The sequence below is a fragment of the Camelus dromedarius genome, chromosome 3 (genome assembly GCF_036321535.1).
Source record: "Camelus dromedarius isolate mCamDro1 chromosome 3, mCamDro1.pat, whole genome shotgun sequence".
Taxonomy (NCBI): Eukaryota; Metazoa; Chordata; class Mammalia; order Artiodactyla; family Camelidae; genus Camelus; species Camelus dromedarius.
Genome location: NC_087438.1, coordinates 91017783 through 91034427, shown reverse-complemented (window position 1 = coordinate 91034427; position 16645 = coordinate 91017783). Strand labels below are relative to the sequence as shown.

Below are 16645 nucleotides of genomic sequence, written 5' to 3'. Positions count from 1 at the left end.
GTTATGGCAGCCCCAAGGAAACGAATACACGCTACTGTATTCTTGTCTGACTTTGAGGACCCAGAACCCGCAATTGAAGAACGCAGCGCTCCGGACATACACGTCAGGAAACGGCCCACCTCGCCGCCTTCGAGCGTTTGATAAACAAAAATAAGAGACGAGGTGGAACCATCCCAGACGCCGCCTCTACAGCAGCCTAGTCAGCCTGGTGTTTTCCAGAGGTTCACAGAAGGGACACTCCTGTCATCCTTGCCAGACCTGCTGTTTTCCCTTTCAGGCGTGGTGGTGAGTGCGCGCTAGTGTCTCACTGTGGTTTTGATTCTAATTTTCATGATGACTAGTAGTGCTGAGCATCTTTTGGAGTACTCACTGGCCTTTTGGATATTCCCTTTTGTGAAGTGTCTTTTTAGGTCTTTAGTTTTTTATTTGTTCATAGAATATGGAAGTACAGTTGTTCTATAATGATTAGTATCTAACAACCTTGCTCATTTCCTTCATTAATTCTAACAATTTTCAGATTCTTTTGAATTTTCTATGTTTTCCTGGAAATGTTCTCCAGGCAGGAAGCTGGGGCAGTGGTAGGGTGCACCTCTTTTGTTTCTTATGCTCTCGAGGATTACTGTCCTTAAATACCTGGTGTCCAGTGTCTTAAGTGGCATTGTGTTATATATTTTGTCTAGTTTTTTAGTTGCTTCAGGTAGGAGGGTTAAGTGCTGGTTGTTCCATCTTGCCCAGAAGCTGGAATCCACATACAAAATTTTAATACAACTCTCTCAATAAATGAGAGCAGACACACACATCCTCCCCGTGTCCCCCACCCCAAAATCAGTAAGGATACAGAATATTGGAACAACACACAAACTTAATCTAATGGACCTATATAAATCATGAAATTAACAACAAATGCAAAATATACATTACTTTCAGGTGATCATGGAGCATTTATCAAAAATGACTGTATGTTAGGCCATAAACTGTTAACAGATTTGAAAGAGGAACTCATAGAAAAGGCTCACTGCAGCAGAGTTAAACAGTGAATTGGTAACAAAAAGTACAAAATTAGGAAGTTAAGGGATATACTTGCCAATAATGCAGTGGAAAGTAGAAATTATTTTGAACCAAATAAAAATGGAAATAGGAATATCAAAACCTTTGGATGTGATTAAACCATACTTAAAGGGAATTGTATAGCCTTCAGTACATGTATTAGGAAAATAGAAAGGCTAAAAATGAATTAGATAAACGTTCTTCTCCAGAAACCAGAATAACAGCTAATTAAATTTAGATACGTAGGAGAAAATAATAATAGCAGCAAGGAATGAAATACGTAACGTGCAAAAAAAAAAAAAAACTAAGTTATTTCAAAGACTAAGAAAGTTGCTAAACTCTTAGAATGAACAAGGAAAAAGAAAAATGGCAAAACTAAACAGTTTTAGGAATGTAAAAGTCATTACAATCATTAGAGATAAAGACACTTTGAATGAGTAAAATATAGATGAAATAAACCAAATTTAGAGAAAAACACAACTTACCAAAGAAGGAAAATTCAGTAGTCTTATAACTAGTAAAGAACTTGACTTTGTCATTTAAAAGCCTCTCCACAGAGAAAACTTAAGTCCTAGATGGCTTTACCTGTAAGTTATACCAAACAGTTGCAGAAGAAATCACACTGATTCTACATAACAAAATCTCCGCACTGGTAGGGATTTCTTAAGATCCTCATAAGAAAACACAATAAAGGAAAAAGTTGGTATCTTTGACTATTGTAAAATTAAAAACATATTCATCAAAAAGTACCATTTAAAAGAACAACAGGCAATGGAGTGAAAATGTATTTTAATTCGTATGCCCTTCAAAGGAAAAGTATCCAGAGTATATAAAGTACTTTTTTTATACCAAAAGAAAAAGAGCAGCCAATAGAAAAATGGGTAAGAGAATTAAAGAAGCACTTCATAAAAAAGAGGAAATTGTCCAATAAACATGAAAAGATGCTTAATTTCATTATGAAAAACTCTTCATAAGGTTGGAGTTGATGATGAAGGAAGCGTTAGCCTTGCTGCCCAGTTTGGAGGTCAGTGGCAGATGATCATTGACCTAAAACTGTCCTTTGGAAGAAACAAGAATAGGGCTAAAAGGGAAAGGTGTAGTAAAAAAAAAATACAGCGGAGCCACCAGATGGCACCACGCTACAATGTGACTCTTCCTGGGGTCTGTCTTTAGAACAGTAACAGCAAGATTTGTTGGTTTGTTTGTTTAAGGTTGTGCAGTGTGGATTGTTAACGTGTATAATGTGTTAATTTTATATACATACACATTGTGAAATGATTACCACAGTGAACACATTAATCTCATGTAGATAACCTTTTTTTGTGTGGGTGAGATGAGAACACTTAAGATCTACTCTCTTACCACATTGCAAGTTTACAATTATGAAAAACATTTTGAAAGTTCTTCAAAAAAATTAAAAATAGACAAAAAGCTAAAAAGAGAACTACCATATGATCCAGCAATTCTGCTGGACATATATCCAAAGAAAGTAAAATCATTCTTTCAAGGAGATGGATGCACTTCCACATTCATTGCAGCATTATTCACAATAGCCAAGATATGCAAGCAAGTTAAGTGTCCACTGATGGATGAATGGATAAAGAAAATGTGAGTGTATACAGATAAATACTTTTTTAAGTTTCTTTTGCAAGCTAACCTTCCTCAAATGATGTAATTCCTCAAAAAGAAATGAATAAGGCAATTTCTTAGCCATCTTTTCAGATTTGTCTGCAGTCCATAGTGAAGTATTTCAGAAGACTCTTTCACAGAGGAAGCATTTCCAATCAGAAAATACAGAATTTTAGACAGATTATATTTGGATAATCTTCAGACGATAATGAATGGTCAATATGGATACAGCTGTTTACTAATAGAGTATTTGTACAGTTGGACGTAGGACGTAGGATTTGGAATCGTAATGAGTGGTGGTCCTTTGCAGGGCTCCCGAGGGAGATCTTCCAGAAAATACAAGTGGCCCAACTCTGAACAGGAGTGAAAAGCAGATAACGCGCGTAAGAGCCAATCCAACCTCTAGCAGTCTGCGCGGAGCCGCTGCGAACTCCGGAGCGCTTGGCGGCTGCTCATCTGTTCTGACTGCTTGGTATTTTTTGGTCCCTTTAACTTTGACCATTTTGGTGGGTATGTAGTGGTATTTTATTGTGGTTTTAGTTTTCATTTCCATTATTGTTAGTGGGATTGAGCTCTTTCTCATATTTGTGTGGGCCGTTTGGTTTGCAGTTTTATGAAATGCTTTTTTAAGTCTTTTCTCGTTGCTTTGTAGGTATTCTTTATATGTTTTGGGTATGACGCCTTCATCAGTTAATATCTACAGCAGAGATCCTCTTCCACTCTGGGGGCTTTCCTTTGTCATACCCTTCATGGTGTCTCTCGATGAAGAGACGTTCTTAATTTTGAACTAGAAAAATTTATTACTTTTCCTGTATGGTTAGTGCTTTGTGATCTATTTAAGAAGTTTTCCCCTACTCCAGGTTCATTAACATATTTGTGTTAGCTTTTAGATGCTTGGATGTTTTGCCTTTTAAATTTAGCTCTGAAGTTTATCTGGAATAGATTTTTGTGTGTAGGGTGAGATATAGGTCAGGTTTTGTTCTCACACCCGAAGATTGTCCTTGCACCATTTATTGAAAAGTTAAGTCCTTTTTTCCCACCGCACTTCAGTGACGTCTTTGCCGTGTATCAACTGTCTGGGTGTATTCGAGTTTATCTGGAGTCTGTGTTCTGTTATATCGGCCTATTTGTTCTTCCATCCCGCACTACTCTGTTGTCTTAGTTACTTAGTAGTTTAATACATACTGATACCTGATGTTCTCTGACCCTGTTCTTTTTCAAGAATGTGTTAGCTGTTCTTGTATCATTGCATTTCCAAATGAGTTTTACAGCCAGCTTATCAACTTACATACACAAACGCATATGTACACACAATCAATTGAGTTTTGAATGGGATTTTCTTGAAATTATGTAACAATTGGAAGGAAATTAACATCTTCATATACTTTAGTCTTCCTATATGTGAACCCAGGATATGTTTCCACTTATTTATATGTTCCATTGCTCTCACTGTTTTATTGTTTTGTTTTAAAGGCTTTCATATTTCTCATAAGGTTTATTTTTAAGTGTTGGATGTGGGTTTCTGGTTTATTTTTCCCCTGCTTTATTGAGGTATACTTGGGAAATAAAAATTTTATATATTTAAGGTATATGTATTGGTCCATTTGGGCTGCTGTAACAAAATACTGTAGACTGGGTGGCTTGTAAATAACAGAAATTTCTTTGTGACAGGTCTGAAGGCTAAGAAGTCCAAGGTCAAGATGCTGGCAGATTTGGTGTCTGATGAGAGCTCATTGCCTGGTTCATAGATGGTGACTTCTCATTGTCCTTATAAGAAAAAGAAGGGGCAAGGAAACTCTCTGGGGCCTCTTTTATAAGGGCACTAATCCCAGTCACAAGGGCTCTACCCTCATGACCAAATCACCTCAAAAGGCCCCACCTTCTAATATCACCTTAAACGCTGCAAATTGCATTATTTTATCCTTTTTATGGCTGAGTAGTATTCCATTGTATAAATAGACCACAAGTGCCATATCCAGTCATCTGTCGATAGAAATTTAGGTTGTTTCCGTGTCTTGGCTATTGTAAATAGTGGTGCTATGGACATTGGGGTGCAGGTGTGTTTTTGAATTAAGGTGACCTCTGGATATATGTCCAGGAGTGGGATTGCTTGATTGTATGGTAGGACTGGTTTTAGTCTTTTGAGGAATCTCCATACTGTTTTCCATAATGGCTGCACCAGACTACATTCCCACCAACACTGTAGGAGGGTTCCCTTTTCTCCACACCCTCTCCGACATTTATTTTTTGTGGACTTTTTAATGACGGCCATTCTGACTGGTGTGAGGTGATACCTCATTGTAGTTTTATCTGCATTTCTCTGATACTAAGCAATATTGAGCATCTTTTCATGTGCCTATTGGCCATTTGTATGTCTTCACTGGAGAATTGCTTATTTTAGGTCTTCTGCCCATTTTTGGATTGGGTTGGTTGGTTGTTTGTTTTTGAGTTGTATAAGCTGTTTATATATTCTGGAAATTAGGCCATTGTCAGTTTCATTGTTTGCAGATATTTTCTCCCATTCCATAGGTTGTCTTTTTGTTTTGCTTATGGTTTCCTTTGCTTTGCAAAGGCTTATAAGTTTAACTAGGTCCCATTTGTTCATTTTTGCTTTTATTTCTACCGCTTGGGTATACTACCCTAGGAAGAACATTGCTGAGATGTATGTCAGATTATGTTTTGCCTGTGTTTTCTTCTACGAGATTTATAGTGTCTTGTCTTACGTTTAAGCCTTAAGCCATTGTGATTTTTATATACAAAAATAGTGTATGGTGTGAGGGAGTATTCGTTATAACTTCATTGATTTACATCCAGCTCTCCAGTTTTCCCAACACCATTTGGTGAAGAGAGTGTCTTTACTCCATTGTATGTTCTTGCCTCCTTTGTCAAAGATTAATTGACCAAAAGTTTGTGGGTTTGTTTCTGGGCCATGCTCTATATTTTTTAATTCATTCATTTGTTGATGGACACCTAAGTTGTTTCCAAATCTTAGAAATTTTGTCAGTAATGCTGCAGTGAACATGGAGGCTGCAGATAATAGTCAGCAAGAATCTGGAGCCCTCAGTTCTACGAGGCACTGAATTCTGTTAACAACCTTGGAGCTTGGAAGTGGCTGCTTCCCTAGTTCAGCCTCCAGGTTCAAGCACAGCCCCACTGACACGTTGACTATAGCCTTCTGAGACCCCCAAGCAGAAGACTGAGCCAAGCTGACCCACTGAATTTCAGACCCCTGATGCATTGAAACTGTGCTGTTTTAAGCCGTTGACTTTGTGGTAATTTGCTGTACAGCAGTAGATAACTAATATATTGCTTGTTAGCTGTATGATCTTGGGGAAGTTGTGTTTACACCCTGTGGCTTAGTTCTCTCATCCTCAAATCATGTTAACAGTTCGCTTTCGCGTAGGCTATGAGGATGAAATGAGTTAATGTGTGTGCAATCCTTGGGCAACACCCAGCCCCCTTGAAAGTTTCGCAGGAACTTTCAGTGGTTATACACTCTTTCTTCTTTCCCTCTCTCCCTCCCTGTTTTCCCTCTTCAAACCATAGTCGTTTTCTACCCTGATTCTTCCATCTCATCTCCTTTCCCAGAATTCCATTTCTTTGCCCAATATGGTCTCGGCTCGCCAATAAACACTCCATCTAGTGGTCATTTATCTGACAACCTCAACTATTCTAAATATAATCAAGATGTTCCAAAATCAGATTGATTCCATATAAAAATGCATTCAAGGTACATTCCTGGCTTATTGGTGAGATTCAGCTTTCTTGTCTCCTAAGTTAAAACATGCTGGAAGACAAACGGAAGACTGTGAGTGGAGAACTGGAGGGAAGCACACTAACAGCAGCAAGAATGTGATTAAGACACCCTGAACCCTGCCCTGCCTACACCGTCTGGTTTAAAGAGCACGGCGTCTTCCCAGGTCTCCGAGGCCTGGAATGCGGTGTGGGGGCAGGGCTCCTGATGCGGGAAAGAGCCAGGCGTTCTGCCTGCACCTGGGTGACAGGGAAGCAGGAGGGCTTAGAGTCCTCTCCTCTGCCCTTTGTCTTTCTTCTCATCTGCGAATCTTTTCTCCTTGAGATAAGCACTGCCAGGCTGTGGATCAACGCAGACTTAACCCCTTGTTCTTAACCCCAGTCCTGCTTTCTGCCCTGCAAGCCTTCCTGCCTTTCCCCATGTGACAACAGCTCCCCCGTTCTCTTTTTTAAGGTAACTATTCCTTTCCCAAACCGTGGGGTTTTGGTGGGACTGTGAGTCAAAGTAACCCACCCCTACACACACTGCAGGGGGCCCAGTGTGAGGCGTTCCTTGGAATTCCTAGCCTGTGGATCAGCAGGGTCATTTCCTGTATGACCCCAGGACATTCGTCATGAGCTGTTAAGACTGCCATGGCCGGTTACCGGCTGTTTGACCTTGAGCAAGTTATTTACCGTCTCTAATCACCTGTCCCATCATCTCTGACATTGGGAGAGTAAAAGCTGTTTAATAGGATGGGTGTGGAATAAGCCAGGCCCATGCCTCACAGGGGACTGGTGCTTACTGAACGCCTCCTCACCCTCTCCCTCCAGTGTCCCATCCTATCTTGTCACCCCACAACCAGACACTCCCACCTAGCCCCCTTCTCCCTCCCCTGTGAGGCCAGGCCTACAAAGTGCTTCTGGCAGCCTGGAGCTAGTGAAAGGCTAATGAATAAACCAGTCATTGAACCTGTACTGGAAAGTCTGCCTTCCTTGTTTATTTCTTAAAATTGGAAAGAAAACAGAGATCATACTTTGTTAGCATTTTTACCACCTGCTTCACTAGAAGCCTATGCTGCTGATTTCCTCTTGTACTAGTCCTTCTAAATCCTTCATCTGGTGGCCCACCAAGGGTCTCCTTGAGCTACACTGATAGGCCTGCTGAGCTCTGGTTGTGCCTTGTAACCGAGAGCTGCAGAGACGACTGGGAGGCAGGAGAGAGCTTTCCACTGAGGTCGCCCACCACTGAGCAGGGAAAGGAGGGTGCCGACATCAGGGAAGAGGAAAATGGCCTGTAGTCTTAGATCCAAGTCAGGAGGGTCTGTTTAATCCTAGAACACATTGTGCTCACCACTCAATGGTTTCCTGGCCAGGTTGCACTCGGGTTTCCCCTTTCTTAGTGCTGGCACTCTAGGAAAGCCCCACATCCGTGTCAGAGTTTTCTGCACGTGGTGTTTTTCACGTGGGACACAATGTCAACACCCGTGTCTGACCATGTGTATGGCATCAGATTTGAGTTGAAAACATCAAATGGTTTGTAGACATGCATGGCACACTTACCCCTTAAGTCACTGCTTCATGCCAGGCACAGCAAGGCTGCTCTGTGTAAAACCTTAAGCATCATTTTATTAGTGCCATCTAGCAAGCAAAGACCTTGTGGGTAATGGTTTCCACAGCCTGGGAGGAACTTCTGCTACCTGAGGAATAGACTCACCCTGACCCTGAGGTATTGGGCGGTTGCTGAATAACCTGAGCTTCTGACTTGGCCTCTCTCGGAATCTTTGTTTCTTGTGATGGTCATGTTCCCATGAACCTTTTTACTGTTTAACAAGATCTCAATCCTGAGAGCCTCATTTCTGCTGGCATAGAGTGTTGGGCAGCAGTGGTCTCGGTCAGAGTCCATCCCAAGTGTGCACTTAGGAGGGACAGGGAAAAGGATGTCAGGTAATGGAGCGATGTGCTTTTCTCAGCTGTACGGCCAAGTCTGCCCTGAGGCACTTGATTAGGCTGTGATCATCATACTTAATGTTTCCTTTCTCTTTATTTTTCTACTCTGTTGTTGCCTTTGAACAAGTTCACCTAATCTGTTCTGTGACTTTCTGTTCCTAAGAACTTGACTGCTTGGATGCCTCACATAAGTGGGGTTGTCACTTGGACTGAGCCCCTGGACTCTTGATAAGAGGCCAGACCAGACAGGAATTTCAGGCAGGGCTTTACTGGGGCTCGTGCTGCAGCACAAGGGAGTGAAAGCAAGAAACAGGGATCCATGTCTTGCTCCTGATCTTAAAGAAAAGTTTTTTTATCATCTTGAACCATATCACCTGCGGGCTTTCCATATACTGTCTTCGTTTTGTTTAAGTAGTTTCCTTCTAGTCCTAGGTTTGTGTTTTAAAAGGCTATTGAATTTTGTCCAATTTAGAAGATCATATGGGTCGCCCCCCACCCCCACCCCCAGTATTCTGCAAATGTGGTATATTTATCCCCAGTGCCTAAAAAGTGCCTGGGCACATCGTTCTCAACAGAAAATTTCTGAGTGCATGAATTGCCCAGTTATTGAATGACACCCATTTAATTATGCTTCTTTATAACCAATTTTCTTGTAATCTAATTGCTTTAATTTGGGTAACTTGCTTTCTAGGTCTGCTTCAGGCCTGGAAATCTTGAGATTTCTTTTAATTATGCTACTTGATTTGTTCTAAAGACCACATTCTCAAGTGGTGTTTTCGGGAGGGGTATGTGGGAAGTTTTGGATTGCCTGCTAGTGTGATCTATTTTGCTCTCTCACTTCAGTGAAAGTTTGGCTGAAGATAGACAGTAGTGCCAAGTGATGTTCTCTCAGAAGCTGAGACGAGTGCTCTGTTATGTTCTAGACCGCACCGCTGCTGCTGAGAAACCTGGTAATCTTCGGACGGAATAGTCCAAGAAATTAGATAATTTCCCAGAGGTGAATACATGAATTGCAGAACAAAGGGCCATTTGAGGTCTGTGAAGTGTGATAGTGTAAATGCAAAACCCATTTTTAAAAATTTCAAGTCATAAAGAATGAAGAGACCATTCCTTTTTTGATAGACGCCCCTCCTCCCACCCCCCCACCCCGAGCGTTTCCCTTGCTTTCTCTTTGTAAAACTCTTATGAATCACAGGTTGAGTCACTTGAATCCTAGAACTTCTCATCGCTCAAATGACTTACCATAGTGACTTCTTCCAAAAATGTCTACTTGTCCTGTTGGTTTCCTTCAGGAACATCAAGTTGGAAGGAGGGAGGAAGGGAGAAAGGTTTGCTTGTTTCTGTGTCTGAGTTGCAGTACGAGCTGGTCCTGTTACAGTATTAGCCTGCGTGGCCTTAGCTCCACTGTGCACAGGTTGGATGTGGCCGCATATACGGGGGTACAGTCCAGTCACTCACCCCTGGTACCTTTGTGCTATCGTTGAATGTCTTCCCTCTGTTCACGCTGAAATTCTAACTCCCAAAGGCAATGGTATTAGCGCCTTACAGAGGAGACTCCAGAGAACTCTCTGGCCTTTCCCACCAAGTGAAGACCTAGAAGTGAGTCTGCACCTGGCAGAGGGCCCTCACCTGACCGTGCTGGCACCTTGATCTCAAGACTTCTGGCCTCCAGAACTGTGAGAAGTCACTTTCTGTTGTTTGTAAGCCACCCAAATCTGGGGTATTTTGTTATAATATCCTAAAGGGACTAACCTGCTTTGCACAGTTTCTGAGAAGTGAAATACTGTTTTTAAAGCAAACCAGAAACAGCAGCCAAAATGTCTTCTGACACAGCCTGAACATGTTGCAGCCAGCAAAGTGCTCCCTGCACCTCAGCAGAGGGGATCAGGCCCTGGGGAGCTGGTGGCACAGACCTAGGGTCTAAGGTCAGGGCTCAGACATTTGAAAGGCACACAGGTATACAAGTGGCTTCAATTAGGAACATTAAGGAAAAAAAGACACTCAGGTCAAGGTTTGAAGATTATTATCTTATTTGCTGCTCTTTTGTAAAGGAGCAAAAAAAAAAAAAAAAAAAAAAAAACAAAAACCTGTGTGTAGGAATCCTTTCTGGGCCTCCCAGGCAGGCTTTTGGTGTATTCATCATCTATCTTAAGCTAATGAACATTGGAGGTTCAGTGGGTTATAAAAGTTCTAGTGAACTCCGGAGCTTGGATTCACAGAGACAGTTTGGGGTTAGAGTGGACCGTGTCTTTACTCTCCTGCTGTTAGCCTCTAGGGAAACTAAAATCATCCTTTCTGCAATACCAAAAGCACCACTCTTTCAGCAGTTGTTTGTAAGGTCCCTGATCAAACTTCTGGATCTTCTTAGCTTTTTTTTCTTTTGGGCATCAAAGGACCAACTGTAAGTATGATGCAAGTAAGAATTGTAGAGTAGGGTCAGAAGTAGCCCAGAGGTTGCATGTATCTGGTAGAAATGTTAAAAAAAAAAAAAAAAAAAAAAAAAAAAAAAGGCAAACAAAAACCTCATCTCAAAAACAAACATCCTAAAAACTGAAAGTTTAAGGAGCCCAAATATTAAAATACAGATTATCATGAGTCATTTGGTAGCTTTTTACATTTTCACAACCGTAGCAAATTGTCTGTTTTACGGAATTGCCCTACTTTTTGTGCACGTTATGCCTATCCTTTGAAAACAGGCACTCGAAATAGAGCTAATATATTGACATGAGGAGTTTCTTTACATAATTTTTTCCTTTAATCAGCTTATTTTACTGGACTGCCATAATTTCATCTTAACCCAGTTTTCCCTTTAGAGTCCTTGGCCATGAGTTGAAGACAAAAATTATCAAACCTTTCTCAGATACTCTGTCCTAATACTTTACTTTTCTCATTGATTTTTTTCTATTTTAGAGTGTTGTACACCAGGTCTCACGATGCAGCCAACCCTAAGTGAAGCATTCTCAGTAGCTGAGGCACAAGGCCCAACACACGGATGAGTCTCTGGCAGGATCTGGTGAGTATACAGGTCTTCTTTGTTCTCATGTGAATCAGCATTTCCAATCAGTCGCGCTGGCATTTGGAGCTAGATAAAGCTCAGTTGTCTGGGTGTCAGTAAGTACCCTGCTTCAATTTCTGACAACCAAAAATACCGTTTTCAAATGTTCCCTAGGGGACAGAATTGCCCCTGATGGGAACCACTGTCTTATTTTAGGAGCGAACTTTAAACTGTCCACACACTTTGTGATAGAAATTCCACGCTACAGTCATAGAACATTTCTTAGTTGTATTTACTGCCAGCCAGTGTGTCCTGGGAAAACAAAATGCTGCAGCATGGAAAACTAAGTAGGAGTTTGATACCTCATTTTAAATTATCAGGTGAAGTGAAGTGTAGAAATTTAAATCCCCTTTTAAAGAAGAAAATGATAAATTGTTTTTGCAGTCACGATGGCAGTCATAACTCTACTAAAACAGCCCCTTCTGTGAGTATAGTAAATACTTTGCTGAAAGAAAGGAACCAAAGCAGGATTGAAAAACATTTATTGAATCAAAATCAATACTTTCTTTTTATTATCTACAAGCTGACACTGAACTCACTTTATTCAAGAATGAACACAATGTACAAAAAAAGTATGCTTATATTATAAAAATATGTCAATTTTATCTCCTGGGCGCTGAGCAGAAGTCATTTTAAACAAAATCAAGGCAAACTTGCTCTCTATAATAGAACTGCTATAATTTAATAACAAAGTGAAAGCCGATATACTCACAAAGTATCTCATTTAAAGGCCCACCGATAATGCTGCCTGGGAAATGCTGCCCCAGTCACCACAGTGTACATTGCTCCTCTACGCTCACTGGCCCCCCTTTCTGCCTACCTCGTGGGAAAGCACCTCCTCCACAGAACGCAGATCACTGATAAAAGAATGTGTGTCATTAGGTAACAGCTGTTAGCATATATTTCAGCAAAGTATTAACAGTCAATGCTATTTACTGAATTAGCATCAATTTTCAAGCGAGACACACAGTCATGGGGAGCAAATGACCTCCCGAGATTTACAAAGCCACTTACCACTGTGGGAAAACTGACTCCCTAAAAAAAATGTGTCCAATGTTAAATCTTTTAGAATTTTTGGTAATTGTCTCACTCCATCCGCCGTCACCGGCACGCTCCTTGGCAGGCGGGCTTGCACGCAGTGTGGCTGCCTGTGCCTGTCAAGTCGGTGGCGGCTGCAGAACACCCAGAGGCTTCAGAGTGCAGCCTTCGGTTTACCACGGAGACGTTCCAGTGCTCACTGGAGTATTTGGTCCTTTGAGAATCAGGAAAGCGAGCAGTTGGAGGAAAAAATAAAATCAAATCACGAGCTGGGGAAAAGGAACTATGGCTCCCTGTGTTGTCGTCTAGGAGGTGTAGGCCAAGGATAAAGTCTGCATACTAAATGTTAAAGTCAAAGTAGAATTAGACTCAACAGCATCAGTGCTGTCAAGGCCAAGGAAACCCGTCCCTTAAAAAGAGCCTGCACACAGCAGTGGCCCTGGCAGGACACTGACCTGGCACTCACGCGAAGTCCAGAATGCAGTATCCACACAGTGAATTAACGACACCAGGTGAATTCAAGTTTAGAAGGTATTAAACTGCAAAATGCCTATTTTGATTACTAAGCATAAATGTCTTTCCTTGACAGATTCTGTTTGGGATTGAGACCTACGAAGACTCAAAATTGCAGAAACACAGGGCAGGAGTAGCTGGCGCCCACTGTACTGGGTAAACTGAAAAGAACTGGGGGAGAAATGCTTTCATGTTTTGCCCCCTAAAACCTACTACATATGCAGTTCTGTGATTCACAAGAATTTGGGACTAAGGTGAGGGGAAAGGGATCGAAGAAGACAGAAAATGTTCCCTCTTTATGTTATGCAATGTCACCCCATTTCCTACATGAAATGTTAGTGCTACCAAATGTAACTCTTAGATATGGCTCAACTAGACATAGGACTTAAATAGTTTAATAAGAAAACAGACCACTACCTGGCGTAGCACTACATCCTTACAGAAATATCTGAAATACACTTTGTGAAGAATAAATGTATTTTGGAACTTGAGCGAAAGGTTTCTCAGAGGACATTCAACAGGCTGCTACTGGAAACAACTGAATACCATAGTAGTAAACCTAAACAAGTGAAAACAGATGAGTGCACAAAAAATGAACAGCTACTAAGATAGCGATGCGCAGTCAGACTGGATGGGGAGGATGTGACCACACACCCGCAACTGTTTACAATCCCAGGTCCTCACTTTCAAATAAATATACTGAACATTTACAACAGAATGAATGCCTTATGAATGCAAGCTTTTCTTTCACTGTAGTTCTAAGTAAATAAAAGTCATAAGCTACAAGTTGCCTTTCTTTTGTGAAACCGATGTGACTTGGTGCCACAGCTAACCTTCCTCTAACAGCAGCAGTATCACCAGCCCATGGCAGCAAAGCCCGTTCCTTTCTGTTCCTTTCTGGCATCCCATGGGCTCCTGTACAAAGCAACTTCATAAAGCATGCAGGTATCTACGCTGCTGAAGTTTTAAGTGGATAGAAATGATCATTGTGCTTATGGTTCTCATACCTTCCAAAATATACATAAATGGTGACAAAGTAACAAATAATAGCACGTCTTTGCTTACCAATAATATCATAAGGCCGGGGGCTGGAGATGGAAAGAGAAATGTTAAAAATGGGGAAAAAATGCAAAACAGTGCTAGCATTCACAAAAAAGATCATGCTAAAATCAGATCCATATTGATAAAGATAAGCCACAATCCAAAGAACTCTGTCCGTGAGTCCAAAGGCATGCATGCCAGCGGAAGAAAACGCAGGGTTCATCTGACAACAGTTTCTTCGGAGCAGAGCAGTTACGTGTCACTGGAGTAATCACAACAGGGTGAACAAGAGGCCATCACACTTCTTTTTCGTATTTGCAAAGGAAAGAGAAGCAATCATAACAACAAAAAATTAAGAACGGTGGAACAAAACAAATTCACAATGAACTATAAAATCAAAAGAAAAATACAAATTATTTTTACGCTTTAGAGGCTCATCTTTTCTTAAAAGCTGTCTTTTCAATTTGAGACGTTTACAATGAAAGATTAGTAACAGTTTTAAATATGAAAGCACTTTTCTACATGTGGGATTTCCTGCAGTACCAGTACTCAGAGTAGTAATTTCACACATGTTTAGAGGACACAAAAGTGACATCTTGTCACGAGAATCTCAGTCAAAGCCTCCTCCCCACCTAGCTGTCCTAAGGAAAAGAGCAACTTGAAACTAATGTTCAAAATGCAGTAGGTGCATATGACCATCACTTGGCCAACTAAAAATGTCTGCCTTTTCCAGTCCGTACACAATGTTTAAAAGAAGAGAACAAGATACTTTTTAACCCAACAATTAAATTAAGGCCGTCTGTGCCGTCAGTGGTCCGTTGGCCACGTGTGACCTGGCACCGCGGCCCGAGCGCAGATACTCACTGGAGGCGGGAGCGGGGCTATCCCGCCTTCGTGTCCACGAGCTGCATCTGCACGTTGGCAGCCATGCCGCCCCCGTAGCCGCCCTTGGACTGCATCTGGTTCTGGATGGAGCTGACCTGGAGCGAGGGAGACACAGAAGCAGGGTCAGGAACTAGGGCCACCGCAAGTGAGTGAGTCTCGCCTCAACAGTCTAGGTGGGCTGCTCTGTCCAGAAGGGCACTTGTCATAGCAAGAAGTATTTCTATAGCGTTTTTAAAGTGTTTTCATTATCAGGGGAAACGTGAGGCTAGTAACTGAAGCTTTTTTTTTTTTTTTGTACAACTCCCTGTCCAACTCCTTTCTCTACTTCCCAAGTACAAAAAACCGTCCTGTAACTCACCAAGCACTTGGCTGCATTTCAGAAACAGTCAAAAGTCAAAGTACAGATCAAGTCAACTTTGTTATTCAACCACTGTCACAAATGTAAGTACCTCATTGGTTTTTGATGGCTGTATAATATTCTATAGTGTGTATGTTACCTAGTTTAATTACTGACGGACATATTAGGAAGCTCTCAAAATGTTCGCTACTTCAGAAAATGCTACAGCGTATGTGTTTGTACACTCGTGCAGACACACCAGAAAGACAGCTTCTTAGAAACAGTTACTGGGTCAGAGGGTGTGCATTTTTAACTGGTTATTGCCAAACTGCCATCCAAACACACAAAATTTGTTTCCACTGGTAGTGTTTGAAAATACCCATGTCTCTATGTCTCCATTTCATATTATCAACCTTGTTAATACTAGTGAGGTTCAGTGTCTTTTCACATGTTGGCTGTTTGTATTTCTTAAGAACGGAGTTTCTTTGTCAGCCGTGTACGTAGGTGTCTGTTTCCCACACCTGCATCAGATCTCAGTGTTACTGTTAGCGACGCAGCATTTTATTAATGTGACCTTTCTCGATTTCATAAGGTGCCCGCCTACCAACCCCGTCTCAGACACAGGATTTGCCAGTAGCTGGTCTGACTCTGCAGGCTGCCTTTTCATTTTCTTGATGGTTTCCGCCGCTGCACACAAGCTTTTTAAGCTGCGTGGTTTCAGGCCTGGTTTTGTTGTGAGAGAATTTTTGTGGACGGTGTAAGACAGTGGTCGAGTCTCATTCCTTGGCGTGTGGCTGTCCAGTCTCCGCAACACTTATTATTATATGCCCCATTTCAGTAGGATGACATGACATTTCTGCCAAACTAGTCAATGTAACGAACAGAAAACACAAGTGGACTTGAGCAAGAGTGACTAGTGTGTGCTGGGCCTGACTTTTATCATTTTTATCATAGAAAGGTATGCAGCACTCTGAGCTCATGTACCTAGAAATGCAATTTGACTTTCTTTCTTAAGGAGCCTGGAACCCAGCACTCTCCCTGAGGTGAGGAGATAAAGGTGAGTTTGGGGAAACTAAGGTAGTAAGAAAGAGGCTATAGCTCAGTGGTAGAGAGCATGGCTAGCATGCAGGAGGTTGTAGGTTCGATTCCTAAGGCAGGCAGAGAGGCAGAGAGGCAGAGAGGCAGAGAGGCAGAGAGGCAGAGAGGCAGAGAGGCAGAGAGGCAGAGAGGCAGAGAGGCAGAGAGGCAGAGAGGCAGAGAGGCAGAGAGGCAGAGAGGCAGAGAGGCAGAGAGGCAGAGAGGCAGAGAGGCAGAGAGGCAGAGAGGCAGAGAGGCAGAGAGGCAGAGAGGCAGAGAGGCAGAGAGGCAGAGAGGCAGAGAGGCAGAGAGGCAGAGAGGCAGAGAGGCAGAGAGGCAGA

The 16645-nt window shown here is 41.8% G+C and overlaps 3 protein-coding genes across 8 annotated transcripts in view; 1 reads left to right on the top strand and 2 right to left on the bottom strand.

The window, feature by feature from the left end:
• RAPGEF6 (Rap guanine nucleotide exchange factor 6) overlaps window positions 1-13750 on the top strand; it is a 198127-nt gene extending 184377 nt beyond the window's left edge. Inside the window, exons 30-31 of the transcript XR_837223.3 lie at window positions 11269-11371; window positions 13041-13750. The gene's annotated coding sequence lies outside the window, so the exon portion shown is untranslated. The remainder of the gene's footprint in view (window positions 1-11268; window positions 11372-13040) is intronic.
• LYRM7 (LYR motif containing 7) overlaps window positions 11879-16645 on the bottom strand; it is a 153502-nt gene continuing 148735 nt past the window's right edge. For all 6 annotated transcript variants that reach the window (XM_064483821.1, XM_064483816.1, XM_064483822.1 and 3 more), the window contains 2 exons: window positions 14870-14985; window positions 11879-14309 (listed from right to left, as the gene is read on the bottom strand). The gene's annotated coding sequence lies outside the window, so the exon portion shown is untranslated. The remainder of the gene's footprint in view (window positions 14310-14869; window positions 14986-16645) is intronic.
• The window catches only part of CDC42SE2 (CDC42 small effector 2), a 42140-nt gene continuing 37373 nt past the window's right edge, over window positions 11879-16645 (bottom strand). The window contains exons 3-4 of the mRNA XM_064483832.1: window positions 14870-14985; window positions 11879-14309 (exon numbers count right to left, since the gene is read on the bottom strand). Of these exons, the coding sequence (XP_064339902.1) occupies window positions 14887-14985 (99 nt within the window). The 3' untranslated portion in view covers window positions 11879-14309; window positions 14870-14886. The remainder of the gene's footprint in view (window positions 14310-14869; window positions 14986-16645) is intronic.